General features: G+C 61.9%; 2 protein-coding genes across 3 annotated transcripts; both read right to left on the bottom strand.

Annotated features, from left to right (window-relative positions):
• Nucleotides 1–1,477: 1,477 nt before the first annotated feature.
• Nucleotides 1,478–10,663, bottom strand: LOC104061611 (myb-related transcription factor, partner of profilin-like). Its single transcript, XM_054058430.1, has 4 exons — nucleotides 10,626–10,663; nucleotides 6,782–7,180; nucleotides 3,741–3,944; nucleotides 1,478–2,549 (listed from the first exon to the last, which is right to left on the bottom strand). The coding sequence occupies exons 2-4, from the start codon at nucleotides 7,167–7,169 to the stop codon at nucleotides 1,528–1,530; spliced, it is 1,614 nt and encodes a 537-aa protein (XP_053914405.1). The 5' UTR covers nucleotides 7,170–7,180; nucleotides 10,626–10,663; the 3' UTR covers nucleotides 1,478–1,527.
• A 2,232-nt stretch (nucleotides 10,664–12,895) lies between these two features.
• On the bottom strand, nucleotides 12,896–17,532 carry LOC128851190 (tigger transposable element-derived protein 3-like). 2 transcript variants are annotated; one of them, XM_054058414.1, is made up of 3 exons: nucleotides 17,247–17,532; nucleotides 15,128–15,256; nucleotides 12,896–15,037 (listed from the first exon to the last, which is right to left on the bottom strand). In XM_054058414.1, exons 1-3 carry the CDS (start codon nucleotides 17,278–17,280, stop codon nucleotides 13,269–13,271), a joined length of 1,932 nt encoding a protein of 643 aa, XP_053914389.1. In that variant the 5' UTR covers nucleotides 17,281–17,532; the 3' UTR covers nucleotides 12,896–13,268. The 2 variants fall into 2 exon arrangements, with proteins under 2 accessions (XP_053914389.1, XP_053914388.1); XM_054058413.1 differs by having other exon boundaries at nucleotides 12,896–15,256.
• Nucleotides 17,533–17,542: the final 10 nt, after the last annotated feature.

Genomic DNA, 17,542 nt, shown 5'->3' with positions numbered 1-17,542 from the left:
GGGATGGATCCAGAAGGCAGGGGAGGAGAGTAGGGTCTCACCATGGCCCCACTGCCGGGGAATCCAGCAGCTCCTTGGGATGGAGCAGGAAGGGTGGAGGGAGCCCTACAAAGTGCCGTAGAACCATCGAACAGTTTGGGTTGGAAGGGACCTTAAAGGTCATCCAGTTCCAACCCCCAACTATGGGCAGGGACACCTCCCACTGGATCAGGGGCCCAAAGCTCATCCAACGTGGCCTTCAACACCTCCAGGGATGGGGCAGCCACAGCTTCTCTGGGCAACCTGTTCCAGGGCCTCACCACCCTCATGGGGAAGAAATTCCTCCTTATGTCCAGTCTAACTCTGCCCCTCTCCAGTTTATCCCCATTGCCCCTCGTCCCATCCCCACACACCTTTGGGAACAGCCCCTCTCCAGCTTTCTTGGAGCCCCTTCAGGTTCTGGAAGGACACTCTAAGGTCTCCTCAGAGCCTTCTCTTCTCCTGAACAACCCCAACTCTCTCAGCCTGTCCTCGGATGGGAGGTGCTCCAGCCCTCGCAGCATCCTTGGAGCCTCCTCTGGACCCGTTCCAACAGCTCCATCTCCTCCTTCTATTGAAGATTCCAGAACTGGCCCCAATCCTCCAGCTGAGGTCTCCCCAGAGAGGAGCAGAGGGTCAGAATCCCCTCCCTCCCTGCTGGCCACGCTGCTCTGGATGCAGCCCAGGACACGGGTGGTTTCTGGGCTGGGAGCGCACGTTGTGGCTCCTGTCGAGCTTCTCCTCCCCAGCACCCCAAGTCCTTCTCCTCAGCGCTGCTCTCCATCCCATCATCCCTCAGCCTGGACTGAAACCACGGATTACCCCGATCCAGGTGCAGGCCGTTGCCCTTGGCCTGGTTGGACCTCATGAGGTTCTCCAGCCCCACTTCTCCAGCCTGTCCCGGTCCCTCTGGATGACATCCCATCCTTCTGGTGTGACCACCGCACCACTCATCTTGGACACAGCCTGAGGTGTCCATCGCTGCCGGCATCCGGCGCAGCTCCTGGCCCAGACAGGTTGCTCGTGGCAGATCCCACTCACCTAAGACCCTCCTCACGCCACCAACTCAGCCGCGAGTCCACACACAGAGACGGCTTTTCTGGCTTTTTTTTTTTTTCGGGGGGATTTTGTGGTTTTTTTTTTTTTAACAGAAGTTTACGGTTATATGCAAATTAGGTCATTAAATGATTTGCATAAAAGGTTCACCCATCAGCCACTAAATGTTCCTAACCTCCCCACCCTCCCCAAAAAGGTAGTTAATCCTACTCGACTAGCGCTGTCACACAGCCATCCCTGCGCCGCGCTGCCTCCTCGCCGGCGCCGGCACCGCAGCCGCTCGCACGCCCTACCCGTGGTATCAAGGCGTGCTCGGTACCTCGCACCGCGCCGGCGCCAACCACGCTCGCGTCAGCCACGCACACCGGTCCTCTCTGGGCACAGCCGGGCAGCCGCAGCCCCGCGTGCCGCCGGCACACCGTGTCCTTGGCGGGACGGTGGCCTTGCCCGTCCCTAGCTGTTGGTGAGGAAGAGCCGTCTGTGTCTGGAAGCAGACCCACGCGGCCGCCCGCGACGCCGGCCTCGGCCGCGGTTGCCGAAGGGGCTTCGGCTGGGCACGGCGGTCTCTGCCCAGTTGGCGGTGCCGGTTTGAGGCTCGGGAAAGCCGGGTTCGGCTTTGGGTTGCTCGAGGAGCGGGCTGGGGTCCGGCCGGGCTTCGGCGGGCGGCACCTGGCTCTGCCGGGCGCTGGCTCTCTCCTGGCGCAGATAACGGAGCTCGTCGCGGATGTCCGTGAGGACGCCCAGTAGGCGAAACTGGAGCTCGCGGTCCCGGGCTCTTTCCTCGCGTTGGGTAGCCCGTTCTTCTTGCCACATGGCCAACTCCTGGTGGTACAGCTGGTCCCACTGCTCCTCCAGGTCCAGAAGGTGATGGATGTTAGTCCTCCAGCTCTCGCGGCGTTCCTCGCGTAGCCGGGAGCAGCCAAGCCCGCGGGGTGGACCGGGAGCCGCGGGAGCGTCCCCCGCAGGGGAGGCGGAGGACGGCAGCGACTCCTCGGTCAGGGCGCCGTGTAGAGGTGAGCGGTTTGGTGGGTCCTCCTCCGCCGTTGGCTTCTCCCAAGATGGCCCCATCAGTACCCTGGGCAAAGAACCCATCTCCGGCCCCGCCGGCGGCTCCTCGGGATGCGCGGAGTCGAGCCCGCGGGCCACGGGTGGCAGATCGGAGCCTCCCTCGTGGCCCCAGTCCGAGTGAGCGTCCGCGGGGTTGAGGGAGTCCTCGGGCAAGGAGGTGACCGAGCCCTGGGAGCTGCACCGGCGGATCAGCATGGCCTGGCGGGACACTTTGACGTCTTCCTCCGTAGATGTTGGGGCTTCGGGTCCGGGTTGTATCGCTGAGGTTCCACCGTGGTTCCTGTCCACCTCTCGGCCTTCCCGTTCCTCCTCTTCCGACATGGAGGCATAGGAGACGAGGGACTCGTTTCGTAGGGATGGGGAAATGGCTGACATGTCTGGAGTTCGCAGCTCCGGGCCTGACTCGGCTGGAGGAGGAGAAGGAGGAGAAGGAGGAGAAGGAGGAAAAGGAGGAGGAGAAGGAGGAGAAGGAGGAGAAGGAGGAGGAGAAGGAGGAGAAGGAGGAGAAGAAGAGGAGAAGGAGGAGGAGAAGAAGGAGGAGAAGGAGGAGGAGAAGGAGAAGGAGGAGAAGAAGAGGAGAAGAAGAGGAGAAGAAGAGGAGAAGAAGAGAAGAAGAGGAGAAGGAGGAGAAGAAGAGGAGAAGGAGGAGAAGAAGGAGGAGAAGAAGGAGGAGAAGGAGAAGGAGAAGGAGAAGGAGAAGGAGAAGGAGAAGGAGAAGGAGAAGGAGAAGGAGAAGGAGAAGGAGAAGGAGAAGGAGGAGGAGAAGAAGAGAAGAAGAAGAGAAGAAGAGGAGAAGAAGAGGAGAAGAAGGAGAAGAGGAGGAGAAGAAGAGGAGAAGAAGAGGAGAAGGAGGAGAAGGAGGAGAAGAAAAGGAGGAGAAGGAGGAGAAGGAGGAGAAGGAGGAGAAGGAGGAGAAGAAGAGGAGAAGGAGGAGAAGGAGGAGAAGAAGAGGAGAAGGAGGAGAAGAAGAGGAGAAGGAGGAGGAGGAGGAGGAGGAGGAGGAGAAGAGGAGGAGGAGAAGAGGAGGAGGAGGAGGAGGAGAAGGAGGAGGAGAAGGGGAGAAGAGAAGGGGAGGAGAGGAGAAGGAGGAGAGAAGGAAGGAGAAGAGAAGCACTTTGGTGAGCACCAACCGCTTCTCCTGCCCAACACATGGACATCTTCCCTCACAGACATTCCTGAGGGACGCAACAAGGATCCAACCTGCTTCGCCCCTCATCTTCCCCCCAGCAACTTCCCCAGGCTTCTGCACGACACCGGGATGGCCACAGCCTTCCCTTGGCTTTGCCACCTTCTGCTGCCACCAAGTGCCCACCAGCAGATCGGGAACAGCTCCTGATCCCCCGTTACTCCTCCATACCCCTTTGGGCCTCACAGACCAGGAGACCATCATCCAGGCTGGTCTGGTCAGGGATGTGTCTCCAACCGGGGTGTCCTCAGTGCTGTGCCAAGGAGAACATCCAACCCCACCAGCAGGACCAGGTTCTCGGTGCAAACCACAACCTTTTGCCGGCTGCCGTCTTCCCGAGGTATCTCCATCCAGACCCCATGTCCCTCTTCCACCACCCGAAGCCCTTCAGATGCCTGTCCTGCAGCCTCACCCGAACTGCTCTGTCCTTCTCCTCGGCTGTACTCGCAGATGACGGATGGGTCCGGGCTCTGCACGGCCAACCTGGGCACGGCCGAGCCCTCCACGTCCGGCAAGGACGAGGGTTGCCCGTTGGTATCGATGTAGATGCTGGGGTGGCTCACACCGGGCTGTAGGTGCATGAAGGACTGCTTGGTGGCACCAGGGAAGAACAGATCTGTGGGACAGAGAGAATCCAACCTCAGCCAGGTGGCACCGGCAGCTCACCTGTCTCCATGGAAGGGTGGCTGGGACTTCCTAGGAGAAGAGTCCCATGGGACGTTGCAGGAGAACAACACCGCTGTTGAGGTTCTCCACCCCATGGAGGGGTCACTGTCACGCCGAGATGCAGGTGCGTCTCTTGCAACGCTGTCCCACACAACCACAAAGGTTGGAAGCCACTAAACGTCCTACGAGGACTTCTTTCTTCAGCCCAGAGACCTTCTGCTCTATGTGGCTGAGACAACCTGAACCAAGTGAAACGAGACCCACGGCGCCCACCGGCCCCCGGGGGAACTTTTTGGGCTGAGCCGAACTCAAATAGCAGAGGAAGAAGTTGGAATGACCAACCTTTGGTGTCCTCCTATGACACAAAGGAGTCGGACACAACTCCTTTGTTGAAATTAGAGGGCAAAGGGGGGATTTTTGCCTCCTGGCCTTGTCGGGGGGCACCTGGGGGCTCAGCCCACCACCACTGCAAGAGCAACCTTGGGTCTTTCACCAACATCTGCTCCTGGAGCATCTCTGGGGTGTTTGAGCTAAACAGGTGCTACAGAGCTTCAGGGTCATGGCGAAAACCATGGTCACGGTGAGTGCTTCAAGGCCACGGTGAAGACCTTGGTCATGGAGAACATCTCAAGCTCTCACAATGGCCTTCAGGTTATAGCAAAGACCAAGACCACGGCGAGGGCTTCAAGGCGAGAGTGAAGGCCTTGGTGAAGGTGTTGGCCATGGTGAACACCCCAAGCTCCTGGTAAGGGCCTTGGGGCCATGGCAAAGCCCAAAGCCATGGCAAGTGCTTCAAGGCCACAGTGAAGACCTTCATGAAGGCTTTGACCAAGGTGAACACCTTGAGCTCCCAGTGAGGACCTTGGGGTCATGGCAAAGCCCAAAGCTATGGCGAGTGTTTAAAGGCCACAGCGAAGACCTTCGCGAAGGCCTCGACCAGGGTGAACACCACAGGCTCCCAGTGAGGGCCTTGGGGCCATGGCAAAGCCCAAGACCATGGCAAGTCCTTCAAGGCCATGGTGAAGACCTTCATGAAGGCCTTGACCATGGTGAACACCTCGGGCTCCCAGTGAGGGCCTTGGGGCCATGGCAAAGCCCAAGACCATGGCAAGTGCTTCAAGGCTAAGGTGAAGACCTTGGCGAAGGCCTCAGCGATGGTGAGCACCTCAGGCTCCCAGTGTGGGCCTTGGGGCCATGGCAAAGACCAAGACCATGGCAAGTGCTTCAAGGCCATGGTGAAGACCTTGGCGAAGGCCTTGGCGATGGTGAACACCTCAAGCTCCCAGTGAGGACCTTGGGGCCACGACAAAGCCCAAGACCATGGAAAGTGCTTCAAGGCTATGGTGAAGACCTTGGCGAAGGCCTTGGCGATGGTGAACACCTCAGGCTCCCAGTGAGGGCCTTGGGGCCATGGCAAAGCCCAAGACCATGGCAAGTCCTTCAAGGCCATGGTGAAGACCTTCATGAAGGCCTTGACCATGGTGAACACCTCGGGCTCCCAGTGAGGGCCTTGGGGCCATGGCAAAGCCCAAGACCATGGCAAGTGCTTCAAGGCTAAGGTGAAGACCTTGGCGAAGGCCTTGGCGATGGTGAACACCTCAAGCTCCCAGTGAGGGCCTTGGGGTCATGGCAAAGACCAAAGCCATGGCAAGTGTTTAAAGGCCACAGTGAAGACCTTCGCAAAGGCCTCGACCAGGGTGAACACCTCAGGCTCCCAGTAAGGACCTCGGGGCCATGGCAAAGCCCAAGACCATGGCAAGTGCTTCAAGGCTAAGGTGAAGACCTCGGCGAAGGCCTTGGCGATGGTGAACACCTCAGGCTCCCAGTGAGGGCCTTGGGGTCATGGCAAAGACCAAAGCCATGGCGAGTGTTTAAAGGCCACAGTGAAGACCTTTGCAAAGGCCTCGACCAGGGTGAACACTTCAGGCTCCCAGTAAGGACCTCGGGGCCATGGCAAAGCCCAAGACCATGGCAAGTCCTTCAAGGCCACAGTGAAGACCTTCATGAAGGCCTTGACCATGGTGAACACCTTGAGCTCCCAGTGAGGACCATGGGGTCATGGCAAAGCCCAAAGCTATGGCGAGTGTTTAAAGGCCACAGTGAAGACCTTTGCAAAGGCCTCGACCAGGGTGAACACCTCAGGCTCCCAGTAAGGACCTCGGGGCCATGGCAAAGCCCAAGACCATGGCAAGTGCTTCAAGGCTAAGGTGAAGACCTTAGCGAAGGCCTTGGCGATGGTGAACACCTTGAGCTCCCAGTGAGGACCATGGGGCCATGGCAAAGCCCAAAGCTATGGCGAGTGTTTAAAGGCCACAGTGAAGACCTTCATGAAGGCCTTGGCCAGGGTGAACACCTCAGGCTCCCAGTGAGGACCTCGGGGCCATGGCAAAGCCCAAGACCATGGCAAGTCCTTCAAGGCTATGGTGAAGACCTTGGCCACAGTGAACGGCTCAAGAGCAGGAGCAGGACCTCTGGGAGGCCTGTTGATCCCAGGTTATTTCCAAGGTGGGATTTTAATTCCAACACGTGCCTTTTCCAACCACGGTGGTTTGCTACTCAGGTGGGACAGGACCACAGCCCAACACGAACCACCTAGGAGAGCAAAACCCCAAAGTCTTCTTCCACGATCCACACCGCAGCACGGAAACGCTTGGCAGACCCCAAAGCAGGTGAGAACCACAGCCTGGTGACCTCCACCAGCCTGGACACCACTCGGAGAGCACAGGGTAGAGACTCAGCACAGAACTTTGCTCCTCCAACTCTCCCCGGAGAACCACCACGACTGACCTGGGTCCAAGATGATTTCGGGCTCCGAGTCGTGGCTGGCTTGCAAGAAGGTAGAAGCCACCATCTTCTCCAGAGGCGTGAGCCGCGGCTTGTGGAGCGGCCCACCGGCGCGGTTCATGGGCAGGTGTTTCTTGGAGGTGATCTTTTTCTTGACGTCCAACCGGAGGTCGCGCCACTTGTGCTTGAGGTCGTCGATGGAACGTTCCGTGTAGCCCAGGAAGTTGACGCGGCTTTGGATTTGGGTCCAGAGCTGTTTCCGCCGCACGGGGTGAGCCCGAAGGGCTTCAGACCCATACAGGGCGCTGAAATGGCGGACCACATTCCAGACCAACGTCTCAGTTTCGTCATTGGAGAAGTTGGCCTTCCTCTTCCGGCCAGACGCTGGCATCGCCTGCGAGGCTGCGGCAGAGGTGGAAGGGGCACAATTGAACCTCGGCCCCCACTCCTCTCTCTCAGCTCCTGGGGGGAACATGGGGCTGCGGGAGCCCGAGGGAGCCGCGGAGGAGGGAGCCGACGCAAGAGCCCCCGAGGCATCCATGGCAGGGGAGGCTTAGGCCGGGGAGGATCTAAAGAGCCGCTTCGGCACACGACGCGGCCCGGGGGCACCTCATCCCCTCGCCCCGGCTCGAGAGCACCTGGGAGGGGAGAAAAGGAAAGGGCAGCGGTGGGTGGCGGCGGAGCGGGGAAGAGGAACCCCCGCGTCCTCTCCAAGCAGAGGAAGCCAAGGGCCCTCAAGCTCCCACGGGGGCCACGGAGAGGGCGGTGGGCATGGTGGCATCTTGGGGCCACGGTGGAGGTCATCGCCATGGCCACGGCAGGCATCTGGGGGCCACGGGATGTCCTTTGGGGCCACGGGGGTCTGAGGGCCATGTGGAAGGCAATAAGGAGCACCTTCAAGGAACCCCGTTGACCACAAGGGCAGGTGTCTCCAGGACATGGCCTTGGTAAGGAGCCCAGGGCCACAGTGGTGACTTCAAGGTCATGGCCATCACCTCCAAGGACCACAGCGAGGGACTCGGCCACGGTCAGTACCTCAGGCCCACAGCAACCTGGTGGGCACAGCCATGGGGAGAAGCCGGGCCACAGCAAGTGCTTTAGGTTCCCGGTGAGGACCTCAGGGTCATGGTGACAGACCTTGGTTGTTGGCCAGGTCGTGGGGCCACGGCAAAAGCCTCAGCCATGGTGAAGACCTCGGCGAAGGCCTTGGCCATGGTGAGAACCTCAAGGCCATGGTGAAGACCTTGGCGAAGGCCTTGGCCATGGTGAGAACCTCAAGTCCATGGTGAAGACCTTGGCAAAGGCTTTGGCCATGGTGAGCATCTCAATGCTATGGTGAAGACCTCAGCGAAGGCTTTGGTCATGGTGAGCATCTCAATGCTATGGTGAAGACCTCAGCGAAGGCTTTGGTCATGGTGAGCATCTCAAGGCCATGGTGAAGATCTTGCCTACAGTGCAGACCTTGGCCCTGGTGACACCCTCAGGGCCCCGTTGAGCACCTCAAGTTCCCAGTGAGGACCTTGGGGCCACGGTGAAGCCCTTGGCCATGGCCAAAACACCTCAAGGCCACGGCTAAAACGTTAGTGAAAGCCTTGGCCACGCTGAACACCTCAAGACCCCAATAAGGGCTTTGGGTCCACGGTGAAGATCATGGCCAAAGCAAGCGCTTCAAGGCTGTGACAAAGACCTTGGTCACGATGAACACCTCAAGATCCCAACGAGGGCCTCAGGGTCACGGCAAAACCCACGGTCACGGTGAGTGCTTCAAGGCCATAGTGAAGACCTTGGTCATGGAGAACACCTCAAGTTCTCACAATGGCCTTCAGGCTATAGCAAAGACCAAGACCACAGCGAGGGCTTCAAGGCCACAGTGAAGGCCTTGATGAAGGCGTTGGCCATGGAAAACACCTCAAGCTCCTGGTGAGGAACCGGGAGCCGTGGCAAAGACCAAAGCTATGGCGAGTGTTTCAAGGCCATGGAGAAGACCTTGGTGAAGGCCTTGGCCATGATGAACACCTTGAGGTCCCATTGAGGGCCTGAAGACCCAAGCAACGCCTGTGGCCACGGCGCAGGTTGTGGGACCACAGCAAAGCCCTCGACCATGCTGAGAACCCAAAGTCCACGCCATGGACCTCAGCGAGGTTCTTGGACCAGGACTCCCCCCAACAGTGCAGACCGTGGTCCCACGGACCCCCTCTGCCCCACAGCAAAACCTTCTGCTGCTCCTCAACATCTCCCAGCCCCCAAGTCACACCTCCAGCAGCACCTCCAGCCCTTGGCCCCACGGATCCCCGAGGTCTCCCAGCCCCATAGCATCTCCCAGCCCCACTGAGACCCCTCCAGCCCTTGACCCCATGGATCTCCAGCCCCATAGCATCTCCCAGCCCCACTGAGACCCCTCCAGCCCTTGACCCCATGGATCTCCAGCCCCATAGCAAGGCCCTCAGCATCTCCCAGCCCCGCTAAGACCCCTCCAGCCCTTGACCCCATGGCTCCTCAGCCCCATAGCATCTCCCAGCCCCACTGAGACCCCTCCAGCCCTTGACCCCATGGATCCTCAGCCCCATAGCATCTCCCAGCCCCACTGAGACCCCACCCAACCCTTGACCCCATGGATCCTCAGCCCCATAGCATCTCCCAGCCCCACTGAGACCCCTCCAGCCCTTGACCCCATGGATCTCCAGCCCCATAGCCTCTCCCAGCCCCACTGAGACCCCCCCCAACCCTTGATCCCATGGATCCTCAGCCCCATAGCATCTCCCAGCCCCACTGAGACCCCTCCAGCCCTTGACCCCATGGATCTCCAGCCCCATAGCCTCTCCCAGCCCCACTGAGACGCCCCCCAACCCTTGATCCCATGGATCCTCAGCCCCATAGCATCTCCCAGCCCCACTGAGACCCCCCCCAACCCTTGACCCCATGGCTCCTCAGCCCCATAGCCTCTCCCAGCCCCACTGAGACCCCCCCAACCCTTGATCCCATGGATCCTCAGCCCCATAGCATCTCCCAGCCCCACTGAGACCCCCCCCCAACCCTTGACCCCATGGCTCCTCAGCCCCATAGCATCTCCCAGCCCCACTGAGACCCCACCCAACCCTTGACCCCATGGATCTCCAGCCCCATAGCCTCTCCCAGCCCCACTGAGACACCCCTCCAGCCCTTGACCCCATGGATCTCCAGCCCCATAGCCTCTCCCAGCCCCACTGAGACCCCCCCAACCCTTGACCCCATGGATCCTCAGCCCCATAGCATCTCCCAGCCCCACTGAGACCCCCCCCAACCCTTGACCCCATGGATCTCCAGCCCCATAGCATCTCCCAGCCCCACTGAGACCCCTCCAGCCCTTCACCGCATGGATCCTCAGCCCCATAGCATCTCCCAGCCCCACTGAGACCCCCCAACCCTTGACCCCATGGATCTTCAGCCCCATAGCATCTCCCAGCCCCACTGAGACCCCCCCAACCCTTGACCCCATGGCTCCTAAGCCCCATAGCATCTCCCAGCCCCACTGAGACCCCCCCACCCCTTGACCCCCAGGCTCCCCCCAGCCCTCAGCCCCACCTCAAAGCCCTCAGCACCCTCCCAGCCCCACTGAGCCCCCTCTTCTCCCCCTCTCCAACCCTTGGATTCCCCCCCCCCCGCCACATCCCCCCCCCTCCTCCACGGGCAGGGGGTGCCCCCAAATAGAGAGGGGGGGGGGGCACAGGTTCCTGGGCTGTTTCTCCGGGACAAAGGGGTCGGTGTTAGGGAGGGGGGGATGTGGGCACAATCCCCCCCTCCTCAAGCTCCCCCCTCCCCCTATTAACCCCTCCCATCCCCCCCCCCCCAAGCGCAGCGCAGCGCCTACCTGAGCGTTCGCAGGGAGGGAGGGTGGGGGGGGAAAGGGGAGAGGGGAGGGGGGGGCTGGTTGGTGGTGAAGCAGAGAAAAAGGAAAGGGGGGGGGGGGGGAATTGTGGCTTGCAGGGGCGATAATGGCTCCCAACTCGGCGGAACTGGCGCTGCGCAGCCTCCGCCTCCGCGAGCTCCGCGCGCAAAACCCGCCCCGCGCAAAACCCGCCTCCCCCACAACCCCCCCCCCCCTCCTCCCTCCCCCCCCACAACCCGGGGCCGAAAAGAGCCGCAAACAGCGGCCCCGAGCGGCCCCCGCCGGCAGCGGCCCCGGGAAGGACCGCCCCCACCCCGGGAAGGACCGCCCCCACCCGGGAAGGACCGCCCCCACCCGGGAAGGACCGCCCCCTCGGGGAGAAGGACCGCCCTGAGCCAGAAAGACCGCCCCCTCGGGGGAAAGGACCGCCCCCTCGGGGAGAAGGACTGCCCTGAGCCAGGAAGGACCGCCCCCAACCCGGGAAGGACCGCCCCCTCGGGGAGAAGGACTGCCCTGAGCCAGAAAGACCGCCCCCTCGGGGGGAAGGACCGCCCCCTCGGGGAGAAGGACCGCCCTGAGCCAGGAAGGACCGCCCTGACCCGAGAAGTACCGCCCCCTCGAGGAGAAGGACCTCCCCTTTGGGGAGAAGGACCGCCCCCAACCCGGGAAGGACTGCGCCGACCCCGGGAAGGACTGCTCCGACCTGGGGAAGGACCGCCCCCTCGGGGAGAAGGACCGCCCTGAGCCAGAAAGACCGCCCCCTCGGGGGGAAGGACCGCCCCCTCGGGGAGAAGGACCGCCCTGAGCCAGGAAGGACCGCCCCGACCCCAGAAGGACCGCCCCCTCGAGGAGAAGGACCTCCCCTTTGGGGAGAAGGGCCGCCCCCAACCCGGGAAGGACTGCCCCCACCCCGGGAAGGACTGCTCCCACCTGGGAAGGACCGCCCCCTCGGGGAGAAGGACCGCCCCCTCGGGGAGAAGGACCGCCCTGAGCCAGAAAGACCGCCCCCTCGGGGAGAAGGACCGCCCCGACCCGGGAAGGACCGCCCCGACCCGAGAAGGACCGCCCCCTCGAGGAGAAGGACCTCCCCTTTGGGGAGAAGGACCGCCTCCTCGAGGAGAAGGACCGCCCCCAACCCGGGAAGGACTGCCGTGACCCTGGGAAGGACTGCCCCCACCTGGGAAGGACCGCCCCCTCGAGGAGAAGGACCGCCCCTTTGGGGAGAAGGACCGCCTCCTCGAGGAGAAGGACCACTCCAACCCCGGGAAGGACCACCTCCACCCGGGAAGGACCGCCCCCTTGGGGAGAAGGACCGCCCTGTCTAGGAGAATGACCGCCCCCTCGGGGGAAGGACTGCCCCTACCCCAGAAAGGACCGCCCCCTCGGGGAGAAGGACCGCCCCCTCGGGGAGAAGGACCGCCCCCTCGGGGAGAAGGACCGCTCCCTCGGGGAGAAGGACCGCCCCCTCAGGGAGAAGGACCGCCCCCTCGGGGAGAAGGACCGCCCACAACCCGGGAAGGACCGCCCCCTCGAGGAGAAGGACCGCCCCCTCGAGGAGAAAAGACCCCAATGCAAAACCCGCCCCCCTCAAGGAAAAAAACGCCGACCCCAAGAGCAAAGATCCCAAGTGCAGAACCAGACCCCCTCCCCAGCAAAACCCGACCCCTCGAGTGAAGACCTCAGCGCAACCTTGAGTAAAGATCTCAGCCATCCAACGTGGCCTTCAACACCTCCAGGGATGGGATCTGGGGCTTCTGGTTGACGCCAAGTTGGATTCATGGAGCCATGGAATGGTTTGGATTGGAAGGGACCTCAAAGCCCATCCAGTTCCATGGACAGGGACACCTCCCACTGGATCAGGGGCTCCAAACCCCATCCAACGTGGCCTTCAACACCTCCAGGGATGAGATCTGGGGGTTGTGGTTGATGTCAAGTTGGATTCATGGAGCCATGGAATGGTTTGGGTTGGAAGTGACCTCAAAGCCCACCCAGGTCCACCCCCCTGTCATGGGCAGGGACACCTCCCACTGGCTCAGGAGCTCCAAACCCCATCCAACGCGGCCTTGAACACCTCCAAGGATGGGATGTGGGGGTTGTGGTTGATGTCAAGTTGGAATCATGGAACCATGGAATGGTTTGGAACAGTTTAGGTTGGAAGGGACCTCTGCGGGGCCTCTGCTCGGCTTCTGGTAGGGCTTGAAGTGACCTTAAAACATCACAACCACCACCCCATGCTTTGCTGAAGCCTTTTTATTGCCTTCTGCAAACCTTGAGCACCGCGTGGTGACAGCAGCCGGTGGCTCCCGGTCCCCTCAAATCCCGTGGGAAGGAGCTACCACCATGGGGACACCGCACCATCACCCACACCCTCAGCAAACGCAACTCTTCCACTCAAGGCAAAGCAGTTCCACCACATCTCCTACGAGATGGTTTCGGCAAAGGGTTTGTGCCACCACCTCAATGGGTCACATCCAGAGGTGGTGGCTTGGTGGCATCTGGACACGGTGTTTGCCACCGGGCATCTGCTTTACCCCCAAACCACATTGACCCACAGCAAACCCCACGGTACAACTCAGCTGGTGGTGGCCACGCCACGTTGGGTGGTGGCCCCCGATGAGCACCGGGTCACTGCTTGTCCCCAAGGAGGGCTTGCCCGGCGTTCGCCGACAACATCTGCACCGCGTCCTCCAGCTCGTAGAAGGCTTGGAAGAGGTCCGGCGAGGTGGCCCGGCACTCTAGGTAGCGCCGTAGCGTTGCCAGGCTCGCCCACACCTCCCGCTCCGAAGGGCACGGCTGTCCCGCCGCCGGCTCGGCCGCCTCCTTGCCTTCCACCGGGTCTTCATCTTCATCGGCGTCCTCATCCGTTGGGTTCCCGTGGCGTTCCAGCCGCTCCCGGTTGAGGGAACCTGGCAACGCGGCGAGCACCGGGGCTTCGGTGTCGGGGACAAAGCCGGCGGCACGGAAGCAGCCGGCGATGAGCCCCGGACAAACGTCCCCCCAAGCTTGTGCCAACATGTGGAGGGCATCCAGGAGGGTCGGTTGCCCCACGCCGTGCTCCGCCGGCATTCGCCGCAGCAGCCGGCGCCGGTAGTGACCCTTGAGGTCACTGACGATGCCGCGGTCCAGCGGTTGGGCCAAGGCGGTTGCCGGTGGGAAGAAGACCATCCTAACGTTGGAGAGCTGGAGGTAAGGATGCGCTTCGTGCTTGGCGAGGACGAGGAGGACGCTCTTCCCGTGCCGCCGCAACCCTTCGTTGAATTCCTGCAGCCATTCGGCGAAGAGCGGGGCGGTCACGCCGCCCAGGCTGCTGGCGCGGTAGCTCCACGGCATCTGGGCCAGGTTGACGCCACGCAAGCAGCGAGGCCGAGGGCTCCTCCCAACCGCCCGCAGCGGCGCCTTCTCCGAGCCATCGGCGTTGGCGCACACCAACAGCGTCACCCGGTCACCGGCTGGGATGACGATCTCCGTCTCGCCGCAAGTGTAGATCTCAGATGGCGCGTAGGCGCCGAGGATGCCGGGCAGCACCGCGCCGGCCCAGTGTTCGGCTGTGGGTTGTTCCGTGTCTCCTTTCTCCGCCGGTGGCTTCTTGAAGGCCACGTTGTGGTGGCACCGCGCCAGCCAGGTGCCGCCGGGCTCCGGGTTGGGCCGTCCCAGCGCCTCGGCGAGGTGTTTGGCTTTGAGTTGGAGGAGCGGAGCGGTAACGGGCAAATCGGCGGCGCGGGAGCCTTCAACCCAACGGAGCAAAGCGGCTTCGAGGGCGGCGTCTTTCCCTTCCCGCTTGCGTTTGCGCTCGGGGTCGCCGTTGCGGTGCCACTCGGTGAGGATACGCTCTTTGTTCTTGATGATGCGGCAAATTTGGGGTTGGGAAACGCCGAAACGTTTGGCCAATTCGCTCTGCGATACTTTGGGACCTTCCAGCATCTCCAACACCCGCACCTTCTCCGTCAGCGATAGCTCCTTCCGCTCTTTCCGCGGAGCCGCCGGACCCGCTTCGGCTGTGCCGGCTGAGCGGCCAGCGCATGGAACCAACCAACTGGAATTGCCGGCAGTTTCCAGTCTCATCGCTTCGGCGAAGCCTCTACCGCAGCGGCTGCAGGCGGATGAGCCGTCACCGCCGTGCGCCAAGCGGTGCCGCACCAAATCTGGTTTCTGCCCGCCGCCCCGGCCGCACTCGGCGCATTCCGGCTCAAGCAGCCGGCAGCGGCGGCTCTCGAAAGCAGCCAGAGGGGAAATAAAACCCCCGTTACCGGCACCGGGCTCGGCGATGCCACAGTAGCCACAGCCCCGCTCCGGCGGCGGCGGCACAGGACGGTCACCGGCGCGGCGGGATGGGGGGGAATCCGGTGGTGGGGACACCTCTTCCTCGCTCTTCACCTCCTTCCCCAACCAGGACCCTGCGGAGAGAGGAGCGCGGCGCTGAGGGACCTCCTCGCCGCCGGAACGCGCCCTCCGGCGCAGCAGGATTTGGCCCCGGTCCCGCTCACCGTGGGAGGCGGCGGTGGGCGTCGGGCATGGCCGGGGGTTCCGGTGCTCTCCGAGTTGTCCGGTGGTCACCACGGCTGCCTCTCCGCGATCCACCTCGGCCAGGATGTCGGGTTTGGTGACGGCGTGACCTGTCATGGAGGGAAGGGGAATGGTCAGGATGCCAGCGAAGCCACCACTGGTGCCACCAGTGATGCTGCTGGTGATGCCACCGTGATGCCACCCGTGATGCCACCAGTTAGGCCTCCAGTGATGCTGCTGGTGATGCCACCAGTGAAGCCACCAGTGATGCTGCTGCTGAAGCCACCAGTGATGCCACCAGTGATGTCATCAACGATGCTGCTGGTGAAGCCACCAGTGATGCCACCAGTGATGCGATCAACGATGCTGCTGGTGAAATCACCAGTGAAGCCACCAGTGATGCCATCAACGATGCTGCTGGTGAAATCACCAGTGAAGCCACCAGTGATGCCATCAACGATGCTGCTGGTGAAGCCACCAGTGATACCACCAGTGAAATCACCAGTGATGCCACCAGTGATGCCATCAACGGTGCTGCTGGTGAAGGCACCAGTGAAGCCACCAGTGAAATCACCAGTGAAGCCACCAGTGAAGCTGCTGGTGAAGCCACCAGTGATGCCACCAGTGATGCCATCAACAATGCTGCTGGTGAAGCCACCAGTGAAGCCACCAATGAAATCACCAGTGATGCCACCAGTGATGCCATCAACGGTGCTGCTGGTGAAGGCACCAGTGATGCCACCAGTGATGCCATCAACGATGCTGTGGGTGAAGCCACCAGTGAAGCCACCAGTGAAACCATCAGTGAAGCCACCAGTGATGCCATCAACAATGCTGCTGGTGAAGCCACCAGTGAAGCCACCAGTGAAATCACCAGTGATGCCACCAGTAGTGCTGCTGGTGAAGCCACCAGCAATGCCACTGGTGATACTGCTGGCAATGCCACTACTGATGCTGCTGGTGATGCCACCAGTGAAGCCACCAGAGATGCACCAGTGAAGCCACCAGCAATGCCACTGGTGATGCCATCAGCGATGCCACCAGTGAGGCTACTGAGGATGCCCCCCGCGATGTCACCAGTGATGCTGCCAGTGAAGCCACCAGCGATGCCACCGGTGAAGCCACCAGTTATGCTACCAATGATGCTGCTGGTGATACCACCAGTGATGCACGAGCAATGCCACCAGTGAAGCCACCAGTGACGCTGCCAGTGAAGCCACCAGAGATGCACCAGTGATGCCACCAGTGATGCTGACAGGGAAGCCACCAGCAATGCCACTGGTGATGCCATCGGTGCCACCAGTAATGTTACCAGTGATGCCACCAGCGAAGCTACTAATGATGCCACCAGAGATGCCACCAGTGAAGCCAGCAGTTATGCCACCAAGGATGCTGCTGGTGATGCTGCCAGTGATGCCACCAGTGAAGCCAACAGTTATACCACCAGCGATGCCACCGGTGATACTGCTGGCAATGCTGCTGGTGAAGCCACCAGTGAAATCACCAGTGATGCCACCAGTGATGCCATCAACGATGCTGCTGGTGAAGCCACCAGTGAAATCACCAGTGAAGCCACCAGTGAAGCCACCCGTGATGCCACCAGTTAGGCCTCCAGTGATGCCATCAACGATGCCGCTGGAGAAGCCACCAGTGAAGCCACCAGTGAAATCACCAGTGATGCCACCAGTGATGCTGCTGGTGAAGCCACCAGTGAAATCACCAGTGATGCCACCAACGATGCTGCCGGTGAAGCCACCAGTGAAATCACCAGTGATGCCACCAGTGATGCCACCAGTGAAGTCACCAGTGATGCCATCAACGATGCTGCTGGTGAAGCCACCAGTGAAATCACCAGTGATGCTGCTGGTGAAGCCACCAGTGATGCCACCAGTGAAATCACCGGCGATGTCACCAGTGATGCCACCAATGATGTCACCAGTGAAATCACCGGCGATGTCACTGGTGATGCCTCCAGCGAATCCACCACCGACGCTGCAGGTGGTGCCACCGGTGAAGCCACCGGCGATGGCACCGCCAGGCCGCTCCCCCTCCCGTGGCACACGCGGCCCGCTCGGCCCCCACAGGCCCCGCGAGCCTCACCCAGGGCACCGGGGCGCTGCCGCTCCTCCTTCATGGCACCGCCCGGTCCTGGCGGAGCGGAGGCTCCCGGTGCGGCCTCCCCGGCGGGAGCGTCACGGCTGCTGGAAGGAGGCGCCGCGCCGGGAGGACGGGGCAGAGCGGGAAAGGAGGGCTGAACAGGGCCCCGTCCCGTCCCGGTTGGGTCCCGGTTGGGCCCCGGTGCCGCTCTCCTCGTCCCGCGCGTCGCCGCCGCAGCCGCCGCTGGGAACGCGCGTAACGGCTCGCCAGCGCGCGATAAGCCACGCCCCCTCCGAGCA

This window comes from Cuculus canorus, chromosome 2 (assembly GCF_017976375.1).
Source record: "Cuculus canorus isolate bCucCan1 chromosome 2, bCucCan1.pri, whole genome shotgun sequence".
Lineage (NCBI taxonomy): Eukaryota > Metazoa > Chordata > Aves > Cuculiformes > Cuculidae > Cuculus > Cuculus canorus.
The sequence above is the reverse complement of the archived record's forward strand: the minus strand, read 5'-3'. Positions and strand labels throughout refer to the sequence as shown.

Coding starts and splice junctions, on each gene's coding strand:
- LOC104061611 (XM_054058430.1), bottom strand. CDS start 7,169: ATGCCAGCGTCTGGCCGGAAGAGGAAGGCCAACTTCTCCAATGACGAA. Junction 3,945..6,781: donor CGAAATCATCTTGGACCCAG/GTCAGTCGTGGT, acceptor TCTGTCCCACAG/ATCTGTTCTTCCCTGGTGCC. Junction 2,550..3,740: donor AGAAGGACAGAGCAGTTCGG/GTGAGGCTGCAG, acceptor CTCCTCCTCCAG/CCGAGTCAGGCCCGGAGCTG.
- LOC128851190 (XM_054058413.1), bottom strand. CDS start 17,280: ATGAAGGAGGAGCGGCAGCGCCCCGGTGCCCTGG. Junction 15,257..17,246: donor GCAGCGCCCCGGTGCCCTGG/GTGAGGCTCGCG, acceptor CCTCCATGACAG/GTCACGCCGTCACCAAACCC.